Source organism: Hyperoodon ampullatus, assembly GCF_949752795.1.
Source record: "Hyperoodon ampullatus genome assembly, chromosome: 6".
NCBI lineage: Eukaryota > Metazoa > Chordata > Mammalia > Artiodactyla > Ziphiidae > Hyperoodon > Hyperoodon ampullatus.
Genome location: NC_136919.1, coordinates 5,159,178 through 5,185,257, shown reverse-complemented (window position 1 = coordinate 5,185,257; position 26,080 = coordinate 5,159,178). Strand labels below are relative to the sequence as shown.

The window sequence follows — 26,080 nt, the reverse complement described above, 5'->3', positions numbered from 1 at the left end:
CAGCAGTGTTAATGTATCACGTTGTACATTACATCCCTAGTACCCATCTTATAACTGGAAATATTTTTATAATTATATTTATAACTGGAAATTTGTACTTAAAAAAAAAATTTTTGGCTGTGCGGCTTGTGGGATCTTAGTTCCCCAATGAGGGATCCAACCCGCACCCTTGGCAGTGAAAGCACGGAGTCCTAACCATTGGACTGCCAGGGAATTCCCTGTTTTAAAATTTTATAAGCCATTAAAAAAAATTGAAGTATAGTTAAATTACAATGTTGTGTTAGTTTCAAGTGTACAGCAAAGTGACATATATATATATATACACACACCCTTTTTCAGATTCTTTTCAGTTATAAGTTATTACAAGATATTGAATATAGTTTCCTTTGCTGTACAGTAGGATCTTGTTGTTTATCTCTTTTATATATAGTAGTATAGTTTGTATCTGCTGATCCCAAACTCCTTATTTATCCCTCCCTTCAACCCTTTCCCCTTTGGTAACCATAAGTTTGTTTTCTACGTATGTGTCTGTTTCTGTTTTGTAAATAAGTTCCTTTGTATAATATTTTAGATTCTGCATATAAGAAATATCATCTGATGTTTGTCTTTCTCTGTCTGACTTACTTCACTTTGTATGATCATCTCTAGGTCCATACATGTTGCAGCAAATGGCATTATTTCATTCTGTCTCTTTTTTTTTTTGGCTCAGTAGTATTCCATTGTGTGTGTGTGTGTGTGTGTATTACGCATACATACATATCTATACACATATATACACACACACACACACATATATATATACACCACATCTTCTTTAACACTGGCTTTTTTTTGTTTCTTTTTTGGCTGCGTTGGATCTCTGTTGCTGCACGCGGGCTTTCTCTAGTTGCGGCGAGCGGGGGCTACTCCTCATTGCAGTGCATGGGCTTCTCATTGTGGTGCCTTCTCTTGCTGCGGAGTACGGGCTCTAGGCGCCCGGGCTTTGCCTATTTCATCTGATATTAAAAGAGCCACTCCAGCCTTTTTTGCTTACCGTTTATTTGACATATCTTTTTCCACCCATTTACTTTCAGCTCTCTGTGTCTTTATATTTAAAGTTTATGTATTGTAGGTTGCTTGTAAGTCTTGGTTTTTATTCATTATGTCAATCTCTGCATTTTAACTGGAAAGTTTAGACCATCAACATTTAAAGTAATCTTTGATATGGTTGCATTTAAGTATATAATTTTATTACTGTTTTCTCTTTGCCTCTGTTTTGTTCCTCTGGTTTCCACCTCTTCCACTCCCATGCTGTGCCCCACTCCCTACCTGTTTTGGGTATGACTTAAATATTTTTTAGTATTCCATTTTATCTCTTGGTGTTTTGGCTGCATAGCTTCATGTTATTTTTTTAGTGGTTGCTCTAGGGGTTAAGATACATACCTAACTTTTCATAGTCTACTTAGAGTTAGTATTGTATCACTTCCAGTAAAATGTAGAACCTTGTAACCTTAGAGGTCTCTTTACCCTCATGCCCACCATCCATTTATAAGCTTAATAAGTGTTATAGTTTTCATGTGTAATACATCTGTACACATTGCAAACTCATCATAAAATGTTATAATTTTGGCCTTCAACCATCATATATTAGAGGATTTAAGAGGAAAAGATTATGTTTTATATCTTTTATATTTACCCCAATAATTATACATCTTCCTTTATTTCTGAAGATTCAAGTTTACTTCTGGTATTATTTCTTTTCAGCCCAAAGAACTTCTTTTAGCCTTTCTGTTAACAGAAGTTCTCTGGCAAGGAATTCTCTTAGTTTTCTTTCATCTGGGAATGACTTTATTTTTCCTGTGGTAGGCAGAGCTCTAACGATGACGCCCAGGTTTCCCTTCCCTAGTTATTCAATCAAACACTAGTACAGGCACTGCTGTGAAGGGATTTTACAGATGGAATTAAAGTCTCAAGTCAGTTGATCTTAAAATACAGAGAGTTTTTCTGGGTGGGCCTGACCTAATCAGGTGAGCCCTTTAAAAGCAGAAATATCTCTCTACCTGGTAGTAGAAGGGAAGACAGGGAATTTTGAAGCATGAGAGGGATCTGATGTGCATCCCTGGCTTTAAGGATCGAAATAGTCACATGGGAAGGACGGTGAGCAGCCTCTGGGAGCAGAGAACCTCAGACCCACAGAACTGGAATTTGCCAACAACCTGAATGAACTTGCATATAGATTCTTCCTTAGAGTTCCAGGTAAGAGCCCATTCCAACTGACACCTTGATGTTGGCCTGGTAAGACCCTGAGTTGAGTCAGCCTGGACTTTTGACTTACAGAACTGTGAGTTAGTACATGAGCATTTTGGTAATTTTTCCCCATTAAGAAAATTGTTGTAAAATACACATAACATAAAAGTTATCATCTTAACAATTTTTAAGTGTACAGTCTCATGGTACTAAATGCATTTACATTGTTGTGTAACCATCACCACCATCCACATCCATAACTTCTTTCATCTTTCCAAGCTGAAACTCTCTACCCATTAAATAATGTCTCCATTTCCCCCGCTATCCCAGTTCCTGGTAACCACCATTCCCCTTTCTGTCTCTGAGTTTGACTACTCTAAGGACCTCAGACAGCGGAATCATACAATATTTGCTTTTTTGTCACTGGCTTATTTCACTTAGAGTAATGTCCTTAAGTTTCCTCCTTGTTGTCATAATTTCCTTCCTTTTAAAGGCTGAATAATATTCCATTGTATGGACAGACCACACTTTGCTTATGCATTCATCTGTTGGTAGACACTTGGGTTGCTTCCACCTTTTACTTTTTGTGAATGGTGCTGCTGTGAACATGGGTGTATAAATATCTCTTAAAGCTCCTGCTTTCAGTTCTTCTGGGTATATACCCAGAAGTGGAATTATTGGATAATGTGGAAATTCTATTTTTATTTATTTATTTATTTAAAACATTTATTTATTTATTTAGCCGCACCATGAGGCTTGTGGGATATTAGTTTCCCGACTAGGGATTGAACTCAGGCCACGGCAGTGAAAGGGCCGAGTCCTAACCACTGGACTGCCAGAGAATTCCCTGGAAATTCTATTTTTAATTTTTTGTGGAATTGCCATATGGCTGCACCGTTTTACATTCCCACTAACTGTGCACAAGGACTCTGATTTCTCCACGTCCTAGCCTCTGGGTTTTTCTTGTTTTTTGATTGTAGTCATTATATGGATGTGAGGTGGATGGGTGTTGTAAGCCGCTATATTTATGATAATTTGTTATACAGCAATAGAAAATGAATACATGCTTTTATTCCTGAAGGACGTTTCCTTTATGTTTTATTTTATTTTATTTTTTGGCCTCGTGGCATGTGGTACCTTAATTCCCCAACCAGGGGTCCAACCCGCCCACCCCTGCTCTGGAAGCACCGAGTCTTAACCCCTGGACTACCAGGGAAGTCCCTGAAGGACATTTCCTTAGATATCGATTTCTGGGCTGATCCACTGTCTTCTGACCTCGGTCGTCTCTTGACTGTCTGTGGAAATTCAAATTGTGGTTCCCCTGTATACCACGTGTCATTTTTCTCTGCCTGTTTTCAAGGCTTTGTTGTTATCCTTGGTTTTGAGAAGTTTTATGATGATGTATCTGGTCGTTTGCTCTCACAGAGTGCCTGTTCTGGGTTTTCTGAGTTTTATTAATTTGTCTTTCACCACATTTAGGAAGTTAGCAGCCATGATTACTTCAAATATATTTTTCCTAAAATCTGTCCTGAGACTTGACTGGCACATGGGGTGAAGACCTTCTTGTGTTACCACACAGGTCCCTGAGGCACTATTCTTTTTTTTTTTTCCCCCATTATTCTGTTTGTTGGATTGGTGCTTCTTCAAGGTCACTGACTTTTTTCCCCCTGTCACCTCCATTTTCATATTGAGACCAATCAGTGAATTAAAAAAAAATTCAGATACTATGTGTTTTAGTTGAAAATTTGCAGCTGGTTCCTTTTTTTCCCCATCAAACTTTCTAATTCTTTATTGAGAGCTTTTCTCAAGTGTGTTTATTTTTCCTCCTGGAACCTAGTTATAACAGCTGCTTTTTCTGAGAATTCCAACGTCTAGGTCATCTCCAGGTGGACGTATGTTGATTGTCTTTTCCGTTGAGGACTGGTCACATTTTCCTAGTTCTTTGTATGGTGAATGATTTTGGGATTGTGTCCTGTACATTGCAAATATTATGTTGTATAGATTCTCAGTCCTGTTATAATCCCCTGGAAAGTCTTGATATGTTTTGTTTTAATAGGCAATCAACCTTGGTAGTTTCAGATCACTAGCTGTTTCACATTCTATGAGTAGCATTTCCAATCTTGGTCCAGTTTTCTGTTTTTTTATTTAGGTACAATTGCCATAACATTACATTAATATCAGGTGTACAATGTAATGATTTGATATTTGTATATATTGTGTAATGATCACCACAGTAAGTCCAGTTAACATCTATCACCATAATAGTTAGAAAAATTGTTTTCTTGTGATGAGAACTTTCAAGAACCACTCTTCTAGCTACTTTCAAATATGCAATACAGTATTTTTTTTAAGGTTTTTTGTTTTGCTTTTTGCTGCGTTGGGTCTTTGTTGCTATGTGCAGGCTTTCTCTAGTTGCGGCGAGTGGGGGCTACTCCTCATTGCAGTGTGCGGGTTGAGTCATTGCTGTGGCCTCTCTTTGTTGTGGAGCACGGGCTCTAGGCACGTGGGCTTCAGTAGTTGTGGCACACAGGCTCAGTAGTTGTGGCTCACGGGCTCTAGAGTGTAGGCTCAGTAGTTGTGGCGCACGGGCTTAGTTGCTCCGCGGCATGTGGGATCTTCCTGGACCAGGGATCAAAACTGTGTCCCCTGCATTGGCAGGCGAATTCTTATCCACCGCATCACCAGCGAAGTCCCAACAATGCAGTACTATTAACTGTAGTCACCATGCTGTACACTACATCTCCAGGACTTATTTAGTTTATAACTGAGTTTGTACCTTTTGACTCCCTTCACTCATTTTGCCCACCTCCATCCCCATTTCAGACAACCACCAAACTGTTCTCTATATCCATGAGCTCAGGGTTTTTATTTTATTTATTTATTTTCAGATTTCACATGTAAGTGAGATCATGCAGTATTTGTCTTTCTCTGTCTGACCTATTTCACTTAGTGTAATGCTCTCAAGGTCCATCCCTGTTGTTGCAAATATCAAGGTTTCATTCTGCTGAATAATATTCTATTGTGTGTGTGTCTAGATATATACCATTTTCTTTATCTGTTCATCCATCGGTGGACACTTAGGTTGTTCCCACATCTTAGCTATTGAAAATAATGCTGCAATGAACGTGTGAGTGCATATAGCTTTTTGAGTTAGTGTTTTCATTTCCTTCAGATAAATACCCAGAAGTGGAATTGCTGGGTCATACAGTAGTTCTATTTCTAATTTTTTCAGGAATCTCCATACTGTTTTCCATAGTGGTGGCACCAGTTTATGTTCCCACCAACAGTGCACAAGGGTTCCATTTTTTCCACCTGCTCACCAATGCTTGTTATTTCTTTTTGGTGATAGCCATTCTAACAGGTGTGTGGTGATATCTCATTGTGGTTTTGATTTGCATTTCCCTGATTGAGCATCTCTCCATGTACCTGTTGGCCTCCATTATGTCTTTGGAAAAATGTCTGCTCAGATCCTTTGTCCAGTTTTTTTTTTAATTTATTTATTGTGCTTCCCTGGTGGCGCGGTGGTTAAGAATCCGCCTGCCAATGCAGGGGACATGGGTTTGAACCCTGGTCCGGGAGGATCCCACATGTGGTGGAGCAACTAGGCCCCTGCGAGCCACAACGACTGAGCCCTCGGGCCTAGAGCCCGTGCTCCACAGCAGGAGAGGCCACCGCAGTGAGAAGCCCGCGCACCGCAACGAAGAGTGGCCCCTGCTCTCCCCAACTAGAGAAAGCCCATGCGCAGCGCAGCAGTAAAGACCCAACGCAGCCAAAAATAAAAAAAATATTTCTTTATTTATTTGGCTGCGCCATGTCTTAGTTGTGGCACACGGGATCTTAGTTGCAGCATGCAGGCTCTTAGTTGCAGCATGCTTGTGGGATCTAGTTCCCTGACCATGGATCGAACCTGGGCCCCCTGCATTGGTAGTGTGGAGCCTTAACCGCTGGACCACCAGGAAAGACCCCCTGCCCAATTTTTTTTTTGCAGTACGCGGGCCTCTCACTGTTGTGGCCTCTCCCGTTGCAGAGCACAGGCTCCGGACGTGCAGGCTTAGCGGCCATGGCTCACGGCCCAGCCTCTCCACGGCATGTGGGATCTTCCCGGACCAGGGCATGAACCTGTGTCCCCTGCATTGGCAGGCAGATTCTTGACCACTGTGCCACGAGGAAAGCCCGATATTTTCAACAGTTTTTTTTTTTTTTTTTTGCGGTATGTGGGCCTCTCACTGTTGTGGCCTCTCCCGTTGCGGAGCACAGGCTCCGGACGTGCAGGCTCAGTGGCCATGGCTCACGGCCCAGCCTCTCCATGGCATGTGGGATCTTCCCGGACCGGGGCATGAACCTGTGTCCCCTGCATCGGCAGGCGGACTCTCAACCACTGCGCCACCAGGGAAGCCCTTTTCTTTTTCTTTTCTTTTTTTTTTTTTTTGAAAGCCCGATAGTTTCAATTTTTGATGGGTTTCTCAGGAGGTAACCCCATCGTGAGTTGAGGAAGATCTGTACCCTCAACACTTAGGTTTTAAACAGCCCCCATTTATTACTGCACAGCCTGGTGTGGCTGTGCTGGGTGCCTGTGGCTTGAGTTTCTCCTGAAGTTGTAGCCAAGTCATTAGCCGGGATGCAGTCACCTCAAGACTCAGCAGAGGCTGAAGGGCTGCCTGCAAACGCACTCACCTGGCTGTTGGCAGGTTTCAGTGCCTCCTGGGTTGTTGGCTGGGGCCTCAGTGTCCTGTTGTGTCACGTGGGCCCCTCCCACCATGGTTCACTTCCTCCTGGAGTTGCCAGAGACAAAGAGAGAGCAACTGATAAGAAGCCATGATCTTTTTAAAACCCAATCTTGGGACTTCCCTGGTGATGCAGTGGGTAAGCCTCCACACTCCCAACACAGGGGGTCTGGGTTCAATCCCTGGTCGGGGAACTAGATCCCGCATACGGCAACTGAGACCCGGCAAAGCCAAAATAAATAAATAAACGAATAAATAAATAAAATATTTTTTAAAAAGCACCTAATCTCAGAAGTGACCCCATACCTGTTGCCATAGTCTCTTCATTAGAAGTCATGCAGGGAATTCCCTGGGGGTCCAGTGTGAGGACTCTGCGCTCTTACTGCCGACGGTGCGGGTTTGATCCCTGGTCGGGGAGCTGAGATCCCACAAGCCGAGCAACATGGCCAAAAAAAGAAAAGTCACGCAGTAAAAAAGTCATGCAGTCCGGGACACTCAAGGGGAGAGAATTACATGTCAGGAGGCAGGGATCATAGAGCTGCCTCTGCAGACGTATTCCAGTGTGTGGATACAGCACAATTGCTTTATCCATTCATCTGGTTGTGGACTTTTTGGGTTGTTTCCAGTTTGGGTCTACTGCAAACAGAGTTTCTATACAAATTTGTGTGGTTATATATTTTTATTTTCCTTGAGTAAACACCTAGGAGTGGAATAGCTGAATGTTATGGTACATGTATGTTTAACTTCTGAAGAAATTGTCAAACTGTTTCCCAGTTTGTTACTGTTTTATTTCCCTACTTGCCATGTTTGTTTCCTGCTTCCATTGGTTTACATACTTACCGAAGCTTGCTAAGGTTAGGTTGGTTGGTTTTGTTTTTAATTTTAGCCGTTCTAATGGATGTGTAGTGATATCTCGTTTTAATTGGCATTTCTAATTTTGATGGCATTTCTGATGACTAAAGACATGGAGCATCTTTTTATGTGCTTATTGGCCATTTGAGTGTCTACTTTGGTGAAGCAGACAAATATTTCGTCCACTTTCTTATTGGGATATTTGACTTACTGAGTTTAAGAGTTCTTTATACAGTGTTGATACAACTCCTTTGTCTGATATATGTTATATTTTCTCGCACTCTGTGATGCGACTTTGTATTTCTTAGTGATGTCTTTTGAAGAAAGATTTTTATTTTGAAGTCCAATATATGCATTTTTTTCTCTTATGGATCATGCTTTTGGTGTCATACATAATATTGATTTATCTAGTCTAAGGTCACAAAGATATTCTCCTATATTTTTTCCAGAAGTTTTATAGTTTTAGGTGTTACATTTGGGTTTATGATGTATTTTAGTTAATTTCTGTGTATGCTGTGAGGAAAGAGTCAATATTCACTTTTTTCCTGCAAAGATAGCCAGTTGCTCATACACCAGTTATTAAAAAGACTTTCCTTTCCCCACTTGGCAAAAATCAACTGACCAAATAGATATGTGCGTCTGTTTTGATACTCTACTATTTTAGTGCTACATTGATGTATGTGTCTATCATTTCATTAATATGAACTGTCTCGTTTATTGTAGATTTAGAATAAGCCTTGAAATCAGGTAAAGTCCTCCAATTTTGTTTTGTTGTTTTAAAGAATGTCCTTTTTATTTATTTTATTTTTTTAAAAGCCAAGCATTTATTTTAACAAGCATGCATGGTTAATTTTTTTTAAAGATTTCTTTGATGTGGACCATTTTTTAAAGTTAATTATTTAATTTATATTTATTTTTGGCTGTGTTGGGTCTTCGTTTCTGTGCAAGGGCTTTCTCCAATTGCGGCGAGCGGGCGCCACTGTTTATCGCGGTGCGCGGGCCTCTTCCATTGCGGAGCACAGGCACGGGCTTAGTTGCTTCGCGGCATGTGGGATCTTCCCAGACCAGGGCTCGAACCCGTGTCCCTTGCATTGACAGGCAGATTCTTAACTACTGCGCCACCAGGGAAGCCCCATGGTTAGTATTTTTAAAGTGAATTTAGTGCTTTACAACAGCTAGAAAACTTTCTGTTTAGACAGAAAACTTTCCTCACCTTCTTTACAGTTATTTCAAAAGGATTACATGAATTTATTATACTCTGTCCTGTGTTTCATCCTCTTATATTACGATAATGCTCATATTTTATGCTAATTCTTACTGAACTTCGATAATCTACATCATATTTGAAAGGTTAGAATTATACCTTCTGGAAACCTTCAAATAGTTACAATCACTGAGAACATTTAGTCTATTCTCACATGTCCATTTTAAGAAGAACTTTAAGGAAAAAAATGTCTTCCCCACTAATCCCTCCATTCCTCACACCATCATATATATCATATTTTTTCACCTGCTTGGAATCGAGAATTATGTGGTCAGCCCCAAATCCTTCCTACCTAAAGTGCTCTTTCATCCTTTAAAGAGTTTTTTGTTTATTTTTTTAAACCTTTATTTTTTTTGGCCGTGCTGTGCAGCTTGCGGGATCTTAGTTTCCCAACCAGGGATCAAATCCGTGTCCTTGGCAGGGAACTCCCCAGATATTTTTTCCTTGTGATGAGAACTCCCAGGATCCACTCCCTTAACAACTTTCATACATAACATTCAGCAGTGTTAATATATCACGTTGTACATTACATCCCTAGTACCCATCTTATAACTGGAAATATTTTTATAATTATAATTTTATCTCATAACTGGAAATTTGTACTTTAAAAAATTTTTTTTGGCTGTGCGGCTTGTGGGATCTTAGTTCCCCAACGAGGGATCCAACCCGTGCCCTTGGCAGTGAAAGCACGGAGTCCTAACCATTGGACTGCCAGGGAATTCCCTGTTTTTAAAATTCTTAAGCCCTTAAAAAAAATTGAAGTATAGTTAAATTACAATGTTGTGTTAGTTTCAAGTGTACAGCAAAGTGATATATATATATACCCTTTTTCAGATTCTTTTCAATTATAGGTTATTACAAGATATTGAATATAGTTCCCTGTGCTGTACAGTAGGATCTTGTTTATCTCTTTTATATATAGTATTATAGTTTGTATCTGCTAATCCCAAACTCCTTATTTATCCCTCCCTCCCCCTTTCCTTTGGTAACCATAAGTTTGTTTTTTATGTATGTGTCTATCTCTGTTTTGTAAATAAGTTCCTTTGTATAATACTTTAGATTCTGCACATAGGAAATATCATCTGATGTTTGTCTTTCTCTGTCTGACTTACTTCACTTTGTATGATCATCTCTAGGTCCATACATGTTGCAGCAAATGGCATTATTTCATCTGTCTCTCTTTTTTTTTTTTGGCTCAGTAGTATTCCATTGTGTGTGTGTGTGTGTGTGTATTACGCATACATACATATCTATACACATATATACACACACACACATATATATATATACACCACATCTTCTTTAACACTGGCTTTTTTTTTGTTTCTTTTTTGGCTGCGTTGGATCTCTGTTGCTGCACGCAGGCTTTCTCTAGTTGTGGCGAGCGGGGGCTACTCCTCGTTTCAGTGCGTGGGCTTCTCATTGCGGTGCCTTCTCTTGCTGTGGAGCATGGGCTCTAGGCGCCCGGGCTTTGCCTATTTTATCTGATATTAAAAGAGCCACTCCAGCCTTTTTTGCTTACTGTTTATTTGGCATATCTTTTTCCACCCATTTACCTTCAGCTCTCTGTGTCTTTATATTTAAAGTTTATCTATTGTAGGTTGCTTGTAAGTCTTGGTTTTTATTCATTGTGTCAATCTCTGCATGTTAACTGGAAAATTTAGACCATCAACTTTTAAAGTAATTATTGATATGGTTGCATTTAAGTATATAATTTTATTACTGTTTTCTCTTTGCCTCTGTTTTGTTCCTCTGGTTTCCACCTCTTCCACTCCCGTGCTGTGCCCCACTCCCTACCTTTTTTGGGTATGACTTAAATATTTTTTAGTATTCCATTTTATCTCTTGGTGTTTTGGCTACATAGCTTCATGTTATTTTTTTAGTGGTTGCTCTAGGGGTTAAAATACATACCTAACTTTTCATAGTCTACTTAGAGTTAGTATTGTATCACTTCCAGTAAAATGTAGAACCTTGTAACCTTAGAGGTCTCTTTACCCTCATGCCCATCCATTTATAAGCTTAATAAGTGTTATAGTTTTCATGTGTAATACATCTGTACACATTGCAAACTCATCATAAATGTTATAATTTTGGCCTTCAACCGTCATATATTAGAGGATTTAAGAGGAAAAAATTATCTTTTATATTCACCCCAATAATTATACCTCTGTGGTTCTTCCTTTATTTCTGATGTTTCAATGTTACCTCTGGTATTATTTCTTTTCAGCCCAAAGAACTTCTTGTAGCCTTTCTGTTAACAGAAGTTCTCTGGCAATGAATTCTCTTAGTTTTCTTTCATCTGAGAATGACTTTATTTTTCCTGTGGTAGGCAGAGCTCTAAGGATGACGCCCAGGTTTCCCTTCCCTAGTTATTCAGTCAAACACTAGTATATGTACTGCTGTGAAGGGATTTTACAGATGGAATTAAAGTCTTAAGTTAGTTGATCTGAAAATACAGAGAGTTATTGTGGGTGGGCCTGACCTAATCAGGTGAGCCCTTTAAAAGCAGAAATGTCTGTCTACCTGGTAGTAGAAGGGAAGACAGGGAATTTTGAAGCATGAGAGGGATCTGATGTGCATCCCTGGCTTTAAGGATCGAAATAGTCACATGGGAAGGACGGTGAGCAGCCTCTGGGAGCAGAGAACCTCAGACCCACAGAACTGGAATTTGCCAACAACCTGAATGAACTTGCATATAGATTCTTCCTTAGAGTTCCAGGTAAGAGCCCATTCCAACTGACACCTTGATGTTGGCCTGGTAAGACCCTGAGTTGAGTCAGCCTGGACTTTTGACTTACAGAACTGTGAGTTAGTACATGAGCATTTTGGTAATTTTTCCCCATTAAGAAAATTGTTGTAAAATACACATAACATCAAATTTATCATCTTAACAATTTTTAAGTGTACAGTCCCGTGGTACTAAATGCATTTACATTGTTGTGTAACCATCACCACCATCCATCTCCATAAGCTCTTTCATCTTTCCACGCTGAAACTCTCTACCCATTAAATAATGTCTCCATTCCCCCCGCTATCCCAGTTCCTGGTAACCACCATTCCCCTTTCTGTCTCTGAGTTTGACTACTCTAAGGACCTCAGACAGCGGAATCATACAATATTTGCTTTTTTGTCACTGGCTTATTTCACTTAGAGTAATGTCCTTAAGTTTCCTCCTTGTTGTCATAATTTCCTTCCTTTTAAAGGCTGAGTAATATTCCATTGTATGGACAGACCACACTTTGCTTATGCATTCATCTGTTGGTAGACACTTTGGTTGCTTCCGCCTTTTAGTTTTTGTGAATGGTGCTGCTATGAACATGGGTGTATAAATATCTCTGAAAGCTCCTGCTTTCAGTTCTTCTGGGTATATACCCAGAGGTGGAATTATTGGATAATGTGGAAATTCTATTTTTTTAAAATTTATTTATTTAAAACATTTATTTATTTATCCGCACCATGAGGCTTGTGAGATCTTAGTTTCCCGACCAGGGATTGAACTCAGGCCACGGCAGTGAAAGGGCCGAGTCCTAACCACTGGACTGCCAGAGAATTCCCTGGAAATTCTATTTTTAATTTTTTGTGGAATTGCCATATGGCTGCACCGTTTTACATTCCCACTAACAGTGCACAAGGACTCTGATTTCTCCACGTCCTAGCCTCTGGGTTTTATTTATTTTTTGATTGTAGTCATTATATGGATGTGAGGTGGATGGGTGTTGTAAGCCGCTATATTTATGATAATTTGTTATACAGCAATAGAAAATGAATACATGCCTTTATTCCTGAAGGACGTTTCCTTTATGTTTTATTTTATTTTATTTTTTGGCCTCGTGGCATGTGGTACCTTAATTCCCCAACCAGGGGTCCAACCCGCCCACCCCTGCTCTGGAAGCACCGAGTCTTAACCCCTGGACTACCAGGGAAGTCCCTGAAGGACATTTCCTTAGATATCGATTTCTGGGCTGATCCACTGTCTTCTGACCTCGGTCGTCTCTTGACTGTCTGTGGAAATTCAAATTGTGGTTCCCCTGTATATAATGTGTCATTTTTCTCTGCCTGTTTTCAAGGCTTTGTTGTTATCCTTGGTTTTGAGAAGTTTTATGATGATGTATCTGGTAGTTTGCTCTCACAGAGTGCCTGTTCTGGGTTTTCTGAGTTTTATGAATTTGTCTTTCACCACATTTAGGAAGTTAGCAGCCATGATTACTTCAAATATATTTTTCCTAAAATCTGTCCTGGGACTTGACTGGCACATGGAGTGAAGACCTTCTTGTGTTACCACACAGGTCCCTGAGGCACTATTCTTTTTCCCCCCCCCCCCCCATTATTCTGTTTGTTGGATTGGTGCTTCTTCAAGGTCACTGACTTTTTTCCCCCTGTCACCTCCATTTTCATATTGAGACCAGTGAATTAAAAAAAAGTTCAGATACTATGTGTTTTAGTTGAAAATTTGCAGTTGGTTCCTTTTTTTTCCCATCAAACTTTCTAATTCTTTATTGAGAGCTTTTCTCAAGTGTGTTTATTTTTCCTCCTGGAGCCTAGTTATAACAGCCTCTGTTTCTGAGAATTCCAACATCTAGGTCATCTCCAGGTGGACATATGTTGATTGTCTTTTCCATTGAGGACTGGTCACATTTTCTTTGCTCTTTGTATGGTGAATGATTTTGGGATTGTGTCCTGTACACTGCGAATATTATGTTGTATAGATTCTCAGTCCTGTTATAATTCCCTGGAAAGTCTTGATATGTTTTGTTTTAGTAGGCAATCAACCTTGGTAGTTTCAGATCACTAGCTGTTTCACATTCTATGAGTAGCATTTCCAATCTTGGTCCAGTTTTCTGTTTTTTTATTGAGGTACAATTGCCATAACATTACATTAATATCAAGTGTACAATGTAATGATTTGATATTTGTATATATTGTGTAATGATCACCACAATAAGTCCAGTTAACATGTATCACCATAATAGTTAGAAAAATTGTTTTCTTGTGATGAGAACTTGCAAGAACCACTCTTCTAGCTACTTTCAAATATGCAATACAGTATTTTTTTAAGGTTTTTTGTTTTGTTTTTTGGCTGCGTTGGGTCTTTGTTGCTGCGTGCAGGCTTTCTCTAGTTGCGGCGAGTGGGGGCTACTCTTCGTTGCAGTGTGTGGGCTGAGACATTGCTGTGGCCTCTCTTTGTTGTGGAGCACAGGCTCTAGGCACGTGGGCTTCAGTAGTTGTGGCACACAGGCTCAGTAGTTGTGGCTCACGGGATCTAGAGTGGAGGCTCAGTAGTTGTGGTGCACGGGCTTAGTTGCTCTGTGGCATGTGGGAACTTCCCGGACCAGGGATCAAATCTGTGTCCCCTGCATTGCCAGGCGAATTCTTATCCACCGCGTCACCAGCGAAGTCCTGACAATACAGTATTATTAGCTGTAGTCACCATGCTGTACACTACATCCCCAGGACTTATTTAGTTTATAACTGAGTTTGTACCTTTTGACTCCCTTCACTCATTTTGCCCACCCTCCTCCCCATTTCTGGCAACCACCAATCTCTTCTGTATATCCATGAGCTCAGGGTTTTTATTTTATTTATTTATTTTCAGATTTCACATGTAAGTGAGATCATGCAGTATTTGTCTTTCTCTGTCTGACCTATTTCACTTAGCGTAATGCTCTCAAGGTCCATCCCTGTTGTTGCAAATATCAAGGTTTCATTCTGCTGAATAATATTCTATTGTGTGTGTGTCTAGATATATACCATTTTCTTTATCTGTTCATCCATCGGTGGACACTTAGGTTGTTTCCACATCTTAGCTATTGAAAATAATGCTGCAATGAACGTGTGAGTGCATATAGCTTTTTGAGTTAGTGTTTTCATTTCCTTCAGATAAATACCCAGAAGTGGAATTGCTGGGTCATACAGTAGTTCTATACAGTATGGAATCTTCATACTGTTTTCCATAGTGGTGGCACCAGTTTATGTTCCCACCAACAGTGCACAAGGGTTCCATTTTTTCCACTTCCTCACCAAGACTTGTTATTTCTTTTTGATGATAGCCATTCTAACAGGTGTGAGGTGATATCTCATTTGCTATTGATTTGCATTTCCCTGATTGAGCATCTCTTCATGTACTTGTTGGCCCCCTTTGTGTCTTTGGAAAAATGTGTGGTCAGATCCTCTGTCCAGATTTTTTTTAAAAATTATTTATTTATTTGGCTGCGCCAGGTCTTAGTTGTGGCACACGGGATCTTAGTTGCAGCATGCTCCTGGGATCTAGTTCCTTGACCACGGATTGAGCCTGGGCCCCCTGCATTGGGAGCTTGGAGTCTTAACTGTTGGACCACCATGGAAGACCCCTCTGCCCAATTTTTAATTGTGGGTTTATTTTTTGCTATTGAGTTTTATGAGTTGTTTAATATACTTTGGCTATCAACCCATTATCAAATATATGATTTGCAAATATTTTCTCCCATTCAGTAGGTTGCCAATTCATTTTGTTGATGGTTTCCTTTGCTGTGCAGAAACTTTTTAGTTTGATGTAATCCCAACTTGTGTGTTTTTGCTTTTGTTGCCTTTGCTTTTGGCTTCAAATCTAAAAAAATCATTATCAAGACTGATGTCAAGAAGCTTACTGCCTATGTTTTCTTTTGGGAGTTTTATGGTTTCAGGTTTTACACTCAAGTCTTTAAACCATTTTGAGTTAATTTGGGGATATGGTGTAAGATAGTGGTCCAGTTTCATTCTTTTGCATGTGGCTGTCCAATTTTCCCAACACCATTTATTGAAAAGACTGTTCTTTCCCCATTGTGTATTCTTGGCTCCTTTGTCATAAATTAATTCATGATATATGTGTTGGTGTACTTCTGAGCTTTTTCTTCTTTGACATTCATCTGTGTATCTGTTTTTATGCCAATACCACACTGTTTTGATTAGTGTAGCTTTGTAATATAGTTTGAAATTGGGGAGCATGATGCCTCCAGCTTTGTTCTTCTTTCTCAAGATTACTTTGGCTATTTGAGGTCTTTTGTGGTTCCATACAAATTTTAGGATTGTTTCTCCTATTTCTGTGAGAAATGCCATTGGAATTTTGATAGGAGTTGCATTGAACCTATAGATTGCTTTGGGTAGTATGGATATATTAACAACATTAATTCTTCCAATCCATGAGCACAGACTATCTTTTATTTGTCTTCTTCAATTTCTTTCACTGAGGGAGTATTGTTTTCAGTGTACAGATCTTTCATCTGCTTGGTTAAATTTATTCCTAAGTATTCTATTTTATATTGGTATTTTATTCTATTTGATAATGGGATTATTTTCTTAATTTCTCTTGTAGATTGCTATTAGTGTATAGAAATGCAACAGAGTTTTGTATATTGAATTCACATTCTGCAACTTTACTGAATTCATTTATTCTAAAGGTTTTTTGGTGGAGTTTTTAGGGTTTTCTATATATAATATCATGTCATCTAAAATAGTGACAGTTTTACTTCTTCTTTTCCAATTTGGATTCCTTCTATTTCTTTTTCTTGTCTGATTGCTGTGGCTAGGACTTCCAATACTCTGTTGAATAAAAGTGGTGAGAGTGAGTACCCTTGTCTTGTTCCTGATCTTAAAGCAAAAGCTTTTCAGTTTTTTTTTTTTTACCATTGATATGATATTGGCTGTGAGCTTATCGTACGTGACCTTTATTATTATGTTGAGGTACATTTCCTCTATACCCACTTTGTTGAGTGTTTTTATCATATATAGATATTGAATTGTCAAATGCTTTATCAACATCTATTGAGATGATCATATGATGTTTGTTTTTCATTTTGTTTATGTGGTATACCACATTGATTTTTTTGCAGATGTTGAATCATCCTTGCATCTCTGTAATAAATTCTATTTGATAATGATGTATGACTCTTTTAATGTATTGTTGAGTTTTGTTTGCTAATATTTTTTGTTGAGGATTTTTTTTTTTTTTTTTTTTTTTTTTTTTTTTGTGGTACGCAGGCCTCTCACTGTTGTGGCCTCTCCCATTGTGGAAAACAGGCTCCTGACGCGCAGGCTCAGCGGCCATGGCTCATGGGCCCAGCTGCTCCATGGCATGTGGGATCTTCCCGGACTGGGGCATGAACCCGTGTCCCCTGCATCGGCAGGTGGACTCTCAACCACTGCGCCACCGGGGAAGCCCTGTTGAGGATTTTTACGTCTATGTTTATCAGGGATATTGGTCTGTAATTTTCTTTTCTTGTGGCATCCTTTTCTGGTTTTGATATCAAGGTAATGCTGGCTTCATAAAATGTCTTTGGAAGTGTTTCTGCCTCTTCTACATTTTTGGTAGAGTTTGAGGATTGGTATTAATTCTTTGAATGTTTGCTAGCCATCTGGTCCTGGATTTCTGTTTGCTGGGAGGTTTTTGATTACTGATTCAGTCTCAGCAGATTGTATGTGTCTAGGAAATTATGTCTTCTAGGTTGGCAAATTTGATGGCATGTAATTTTTCATAGTAGTCTCTTATGAGCCTTTGTATTTCTGTGGTATTGGTGGTATCGTGTCCTCTTTCATTTTTTATGTTGTTTATTTGAATCTTCTCTTTTTTCTTAGTCTAGCTAAAGATTTGTCCATTTTATCTTTTCAAAGAACCAGCTCTTAGTTTCTTTAATATTTTCTCTTGTCTTTTTAATCTCTATTTTATTTATCTCTACTCTGATCTTTGTTATTTCCTAACTTCTGCTAGCTTTGGGCCTCATTTTTTCTAGTTCCTTGAGGTATAGAGTGTTTTTTTTGAGATTTCTGATGTTGTATAGGCACTTATTGTTATGAACTTTCCTCCTAGAACTGCTTTTGATGCATTGCATAAGTTTTGGTATGTTCTACCCATTTTCATTTGTCTGAAGGTATTTATTTATTTATTTATTTATTTATTTATTTATTTATTTATTGGCTGCACTGGGTCTTCGTTGCTGTGCGCAGGCCTTCTCTAGTTGTGGCGAGTGGGGGCTACTCTTCATTGCTGTGCCCGGGCTCTCTCTTGTGGCTTCTCTTGTTGCAGAGCATGGGCTCTAAGCACACAGGCTTCAGCAGTTGTGGCGTGTGGGCTCAGTAGTTGTGGCACATGGGCCCAGCTACTCCGTGGCATGTGGGATCCTCCCAGACCAGGGATTGAACCCATGTCCCCTACATTGGCAGATGGACTCCTAACCACTGCACCACCAGGGAAGTCCCTGAAGGTATTTTTTAAATTTCCCTTTTGATTTCTTCTTTAACACATTGGTTGTTCAGTAGCATGTTGTTTAATCTCTGTATTTGTGAATTTTCCAGTTTTCTTTTTGTAATTGATTTCTTGTTTCATACAATTGTGGTTGGCAAAGATGTTTGATATGATTTCAATCTTCTTGTTGGATTTGACCCCTTTATCCTTTTGTAATGCTCTTCTTTGTCTCTTATTACAGTCTTTGTTTTATAGTGTCTTTTTGTTATATAAGTAGAGCTACCCCAGGCTTTTTGGTTTCCTTTTGCATTGAATATGTTTTTCTGTTCCTTCATTTTCAGTCTCTGTGTGTGCTTACATATGAAGTGAATCTCTTGTAGACGGCATATAGATGGATCTTGTCTTTTTATCCATTCAGCCACTCTGTCTTTTGGAGAATTTAGTCCATTTACATTTAAAGTAATTGATAGGTATGCACTTATTGCCATTTTGTTAATCGTTTTCTGGCTTTTTTAGTGGTCCAGTTTTTAAAGTCTTTCTCATGCTGGTCTAGGTCTGTCCCCTACACATGCAGCTTGGGGGTGAGTCTAAGACTTGTGTGGATCCATTCTAAGATGACTAACCATTCCAGTTTGCCTGGGACTAAGGGGTTTGCCCAGATGCGAGATTTTCAGTAGTAAACCCGGGGAAGTCCTGGGCAAGCTGATATACGTTGGTCACCCCAGTGTACATACAAAACTAGGGGATCCCCCTCTGAAGCTACTTCCTCTCTAGGATTTCCCCACTATTTCCACTCTGCAGCGGCCCTTTCCTGGTTCCTCTGGCTAGAATAACAGAGTTTCCAGTGGAGTTTTATCTGCTCATTCTGGTGCTCTATCACATGGCTCTGTGACTGGAGCTTTGAGCTTCAAAGGAAATGAGAGGAAAAAAAAGGGAAATTCACCCCCTTTATGGTCACTTCTGCATTCTGACTGCACTCCACAATCTGCTTGCTTTTGTTGACTTTTCAGGGTCTTTGGGTAGTTTCTTCTGTATTTTGTCTAGCGTTTTAGTAGTGATCAGCAGGAGAGAGAGGCTTTAAAAAACTGGTAAAATATATGTAAGATTTACCATTTTAACCATTTATAAGTGTACAGTTCAGGGGCATTAAGTACATTCATGCTGTTGTGCAACCATCACCACCCTCCACCTCCAGAATGTTTTCATCATCGTAAACTGAAACTCTGTCCCCATTAAACACGAATTCCTCATCCCTCACCAGCCCCTGGTAATGTGGAGAGATGTAGGTTTTTAAAGCCTCTGTGTGCAAGATGTTTATTAATGATCCGTTGGCCGAAGCAAGTCACATGGCCAAGTCCAGATTCAAGGGGTAGAGAAATAGAGGGAACAGCATGGGTAGAGGTGTGGAGGTATGAACACCAGATGGGTGTGTAGGAGATGCTCTGAGTGAGACCCTGGCTGCTGGAGGAAGTGGGTGGGGAGCTCTCAGGGGCTCAGTACTCCCTGCCATTGGGGATCCCTCCCCTAAGGATCCCTAGTCTCTGACTCCACCCACCAGCTGTATGGGAGGTGGAAGTGGGGGGACAGATGGGAGGGGGATTTCAGCAAGGCTCCTTCACCCTCACCAGCACTGTCACTGTCACTGTCATGTCTGGTTTACTTAATTCTCTGCCTTCTATAACCCTTCAAGACACTTAGGAAATGAACCTCCAAAGCCACGCCCTGGGCTGCCTGTCCCTGCTGTGGATCCTTGAATGCCCACCCAGGTCCAGGGAGTCTGCCCCAGGACCCTTCCAGGCTGTTCCTCCAGGACCTACCTGAGGCCTAGAGGTGCTCAGCTGGTCAGAACTGCTCTTAGGAGGTGCAGGGGGACCTTCAGGACTTGCTGGGACCAGCTGGGGTGCCTCCAGAGTTTATGGTATGGATGCTGGAGGCCAGGACCAGGGAGGGAAGGCAGCTGGGCAGCTGAGGGCCTCTGAGCACCCTTCAAGCTGCTGGGTGGGCTGCTCTCCGCCCACTGCTCCTGGCCTCTCCCTGCCCCTCCCCCACCCCATTCCTGTTTCTGTTCCTTCTCTGCCTCAATAGGCACTTGGCCCTTAGCGACCTCCTGGCTCTTTGAAATCATTCGCTTGGCCGGGGTCCGACAACTCCAGAGCCGAGAACCTGATTGGCTCAGCTAACCTCCTCAGCCAGCCCCCATTGGATGGTGTCTCAGCACAGCCTATGAGGGGGCTGCCCTGGGCTGAAGCTTCTTCCCTGGTTCAATCAGCTGCGGCAGTAGGACCGTGGGGACAGGGCCACCTCCCAGCAGGGGCAATCTGGACCAGGGGCTGGCAGGTGTGGGCAAGGCCTGCCTTCCATCCAAGCCGGCCATTTGTACTGGCTGTGTGATCACCAGGAAGGCACCTCACCTCTCTGAGCCTTGGTTTTCTTGTCCTATTGTTGCACTTTGGGTAAAGATTCAAGGCCCAGCTTGGAGAAGCCTGAGTGCGGGGTTCATCAGGGGTCAGGATCGGCACGGTCATTGTTACTTTCTCCTTGGAGGCGCTGTGTTCTGGGGTTTGGGGGGAGGACTCCCACCTGGCCCGGCAGCCTCTTGGGGGCTCACCACCCCTGCCATTTCTTCCCAGGAGCGGACGCGAAAGGGGGCGGCAGCCCCGAGGACGCCGGGAGCGCTGAGCGCCCCGAGCTCCCGCAGCTCCCTCGCCGCCCGCAGCTCCTGGAGGAGGACGGAGGGCCCAGCGAGGAAGCGGCCGCGGACGGAGGCAGCGCCCCGGCGCCGGAGGGCACCCCCGGCGACCCCCCGGCCGAGGCCTCCGCGACGCCCCCCGCCCAGGCCCAGGCCCAGGCCGCGGGCGAAGCCCGGCAGGCGCCCAAGGGGGCGGCCGGCGGGGTCCCCAACATCGGTTTCGTGGGCGAGCCCCCGCCCTACGCGCCGCCCGACCCCAAGGCCGAGCACCTGCTCTACCCGCCGCCCTTCCCGCAGCCCGTGCTCTTCCCGCCCGCGCCCTCCGCCTCCGCCCTGTATCCCCCGCCCGCGCCGCTCTTCCCTGCGCCCACTGCGCAGCCGCTCTTCGCGCCCTTCCCGGTGGTGAGTCAAGTCGCGGGCGCCGCCCCCTGCCTGTTCACTCCCCCTGCCCCGCCCCCCGCCCCGCCCCCCGCCCCTCCCTCCTCCCCCCTCGCCTCTCCCTCCCTGGGCTGGAGAGTTTGGCGCGCAGGAGGTGAGAGGTCACCACAGGCACCCGGCAGGGGACGCTTCTGTGCCCAGGGGCGCAGTAGAAAAGGGCTCGCTCAGCTTGGGGATTGGGCGGGAGCGGGAGGCGTCCCAGCAGTGGGGGCCTTTGAGCTGGGTTCTACGGGATGAATAGGAGAGTCGAGGCAGAGGAGAGAAGGAGGGCACAGCACAGGCGTGCAGGGATGCAGGGGGCCAAGGCCAGTGTCTTCTGGCTGTGACGGTGGTTGGTTCAGCTCAGTGGGGAGGGGAGGATAGGAAGGTGGGATCCACCGTGAGGGTCCCCACGGCCTTTGGTAGGAGATGACTTGATTAGATTTTTAGGGAAAAAAACAAAACACTGGCCGCCTGTGGAGGACAGCTTCGAGGTCCCTCCTGGTGGGGACGCAGTGGGGACGTGGAGACACTGGTGGCTGGACCCTGGACTGAGCACTTTGTAGAGGGCAGAACCCTGAGACTTCTGGGGGCTGAGTGACAGGCTGGGGGTGCCGAGGGAGCGGGAAGAAGGGGGGCCTTGACCCCTGGGCGACCCGCAGCCTCACTGGGTGGGGCTTGGCAGTGGGTGGAGTGACGGGTCCACGGCTGTCGCAGGCTGCGTGCTCCCTAACCACGCCGTGGCCTCTGCCCTCACAGTACAACAGCCCCGTGGCCGGTGTGCCAGCCCCGGCCACGGTGGAACACAGGCCCCTGCCCAAGGACTACATGATGGAATCCGTGCTGGTGACCCTGTTCTGCTGCCTGCTCACCGGGCTCATTGCCGTCGTCTACTCCCACGAGGTAGGTGGGCGTGCGGCGGTCCTCGGTACAGCCCTCCCAGCCTGCAGCCACTAGGGCCCAGGTGGGGTCCACACAGCCCCTTCCCCAGCAACTGGGCCCCCGGTGATTCCCCCTGAGAAGGGTGGCAGGATTGGGAAATCAGTGCCCAGTTGTCTGTGCAGTCGTCGCCCTCTCTTCTGCTGTCTCTGCTCCCCGCCACTCAAGATCTGCCCTAGAAAATTCAACTGAAACAATTCACACTGAAGGTGTGAATGATTAAGGCCCAAGCAACTGCCCGTCCAGTGGGGGCTTGTGTTTAATCGGGTGGAGACTGGCATCCATCCATCCACTCACTCCTACCCATCCACCTGCATCTGTCTAGCTACCCGTCTGTCTGTTCAGCCACTACTCACCCATCCATCCACCATCTCTCTAGTCTCATCCATCCATCCACCCACCCCTCTGTTCATCCATTAATGCATCCGTCTACTCGTCCAACCACCTATCCCTGTCCATCCATCCATCCACCCACCCACCATCTCGGTAACACTCTTTCTTCTTCCTCCGTCCCTCCCTCCTGATTGTTTCTGACCATTGCCAGGCAAGAGGTTAGACCCTGGGGACTTAGCAGGATGCCAATGTGAGGACATTCTAATAGAGTAGGAAGGCCCTGGGGCTTTTGCTCATGGCTGACCTGGTGACAGCCCGGACCTCCCTCCGTGGTCAAGCTCCCCCGTCATAAGCAAGACAGGACTGTGGGGAGAAAGATGCTCTCGGACAGCTCAGAGGCGGGACTCTGGAGGCTGCTGCCTGCCTGTCAATTCTGGCTCCACCACCAGCTAGGGTGTGTCACTTAACCTCTCTGAGCCTTCGTTTCCTCATCTTCAAAGTGGGGACGACGATGACACCAAACTCAGGGTTGTTGTGAGGATTGTAGGCGATGGGACGGAGGGTGTGGACCTGGGTCAGGCCCGTGGCCAGAGCCCGGGAGCCGGCGGCCACCACCTCCATCGCTGGTGCTCCTTCGCGAGCTGTGGCCCAGGGAAGGCCCCTGACCGCCTCACGGGGTCAGCTGTGCAGCCTGCGCACTGGGGCCGGGCCCGATGGTGCCTCCGGGAGGGAGTGGGGACTCTGTGTCCGCTCACCCCCCCATCTCGTTGCAGACTCGTGCGGCCCTGGGCAGGGGGGACCTGGCCCAGGCTGAGGAGGCCTCGCGCAAGGCCCGCTCGCTTGTGCTCTTCAGCCTGCTCTTTGGGGTCTTCGTGTCCACCAGCTGGGTCATCTACGTGGTGGTAGCACTCTACCTGCCCTGAGGGCTGGTGGCTCCTTCGGGGACGTCAGGACACCAGGGACTCCTGACCTGGCCAGACTCTTTCTGCGGACCTGGATCCCTGCTGGTGGCCATCGGTCACCTAGAGGGGACCTGGGCAGGCTCAGAAGAAGATGGGCTTTGCAGCCTTCAGCACACTCACGGCTGGGCCTCTGCCCCTGCAGGTGGCCTCAGGCAGTGTCCTAGCCCGAGGTGGCCCCAGGGCCCAGGCCCAGCTGTGCTACAGGGGCCTGAGGTCTTTCTGGAACTGTGCTGGCAGTGCCCCCATGCCCCTGGCCTTCACTTGACCCCTGAGAGACCAGCAGAGGGACCAGTGCCCGCACTGTCCTCAGAGCCATCTGGAAGGACATTGCCTCCTCCGGCCTCCCCATCACCCAGCCCAGCCCTGGGATCGCAGGGCAGAGCTGCTGGGCTTTCTGTCTCCCTGTTGGGGAGTCGAGAGGAGTGGCCTCCTCTCTCCTGGGTCGCTCCTGGCCGGTCGTACGCGTCCCAGCCCCGTCCGGGGGGCCAGGCTCTCTCCTGATGACCCCGTGTCCAGGAACCAAGACCACGACGTCCGGTCAGTAAACAAACAGCAACACCCTGGGCAGAGCGTCTCATTGCTGCGTCGGGGCTGTTGCTTGCCCTGGGTCACTTTAGGGTGAGTGGGACGCACCTGTCCACAGCTGGGCCCTGGGGCTCCCACGCCGGCCCCTCTGAGACACTGGGGTTTGCCCAGTCTGTGCAGCGCGGTGTCTGACTTGTGCACGTGGCGGTGGAGCCACTGGGTACCGATGGTGGGAATTTCTGTAGGGTCTTTCGCGGGCCAAAGGTGATGAGGAAGCAAGGAAATCCATCTGCATCTCGAGAGGGGGACGGGGGGCCCCCTGGCCGAGCCGTAGAAGATTGACAGCTCAAGTTAAATCGGGTGCTTTCTGAGCACTAACCAGGACTGGGAGCTGGAGCAGGACGACAGCCCATCTCGGCCCTCGAAATGCTCCAGGGGCTGGAGAGATGGGGATGCAGAAGTAGGTGGTGAGGAGTGATGATGCTTGGAGCCTGAGAGGTGGCCTCACGGCCTAGGACATGGGGTGGCCCAGAATTAGGATATCAAACCCTAAAATGCACGATTGCCGCGGAAAAGGAGGAAGCCGTATTTTAGGGGTCCGTAGATGCCAAGAAGCACTTGGTAGGCCCCAACTGCCATAGCTCTTCCTGTTACTAAGCTCTTACCTAAAATCAGAATAGAAAGAAGTCATCTAGACCAGTGTGCCTTGAACCTGAAAGTACATTATGAAACACCTGGGAAATCTTATTAAAATGCAGATCCTGATTCAGTAAGTAGGACCTGAGAGCCTGCATTTCTCATGAGCTCCCAGGTGCCGCTGAAGCTGGTAGATGAACCAACAGCTTATCGTGTGTTAAGTGGGAAATTACTAAAACCACAGTAACCAGGACCAAGCCATGGGTGCCCCCTAGAGTCTCTGTTCAACATTGTTTTGAGGTTCTAGCTAATGTAAGAAACAGCAAAATGAAATTTGTAGTGTGAAAACTAGAAGAGACAAAATGATAACTCTAGCTAGAATATCCAAGAGTCAATGAAAAAATCAAAATAAGAGAACTCAGAGAAGTGACTAGATACAAAGTATACAATAGTCAATAGCAATATTCAGGTAAAAGTGGAAAAACTTTAAAATTCCACTCACAATAGTGATAAAAACAGTAAAACCTAGGAATAAACTTAACAGGAAAGATCCAGATCCAGATGAAGAGAATAATTTTATTTTATTTTGTTTTTTTGGAAGGCAAGTGCATGTATTGTAAGGTACAAGGACTCCGGGACAGCTAGTGCTGAGAAAGGCCCAAACTCCTCTAAAAAGAGCAAAGAACCAAATATCTGGATAGGAAGAGGTAGTATCATAAAAATATCCAGCCTTCTTAAATCAACAGATTTAATGAACTTCCAACAAGAAAGCCAAGCTTTTAAAACTGAAAACGATGTTTTTAAAAATAAATATGGAAGGAAAATGTGCAAAAACTGCTAATAATTTTGCAAAGTTTAATGAGGGAGGACTTTCTTCACCAGATTTTGAAACTTACGATACAGCTACAATAAACAAGGCGCAGTATGGCTTTGCCACAGAGATGGATCAGTGAAAAACAAAGTCCAGCAAACATTCCAAGTATATATGGGACATGAATATCTGACCAAAATGGCATTTTAATTGAGTGAGTCAGGGAGGGCCAACAGTAAACAGAGTTGGCGCTCTGGCTGGAAAAATAATTCTTCTCCTATTGTATGTAAAAATAAATTCCAGATGGATTTAAAGAGCTAGGTAGTGTGAAATAAAGCTCTAACAATCGTAGATGAAATCTTAGGAGAATATTTGTATAACTTCAGGGTGTTAGGCAGGATGGAAGGGGAGGAGACCTCCTAAAATCTGGAATTCCAGATACGAGGAAGAGATGGATTTGCGGTCCGTGGATAAGGGAAGTACAGACTTAAACCATGAGATGATTTTTA

At 44.1% G+C, this 26,080-nt stretch overlaps 1 protein-coding gene across 1 annotated transcript in view; it reads left to right on the top strand.

Annotated features, from left to right (window-relative positions):
- PRRT1B (proline rich transmembrane protein 1B) overlaps nucleotides 1–23,560 on the top strand; it is a gene marked incomplete at both ends in the record, with an annotated part of 47,054 nt that extends 23,494 nt beyond the window's left edge. Inside the window, 3 exons of the mRNA XM_079706662.1 lie at nucleotides 20,890–21,350; nucleotides 22,125–22,268; nucleotides 23,411–23,560. Coding sequence (XP_079562788.1) covers nucleotides 20,890–21,350; nucleotides 22,125–22,268; nucleotides 23,411–23,560 — 755 coding nt within the window. The remainder of the gene's footprint in view (nucleotides 1–20,889; nucleotides 21,351–22,124; nucleotides 22,269–23,410) is intronic.
- Nucleotides 23,561–26,080: the final 2,520 nt, after the last annotated feature.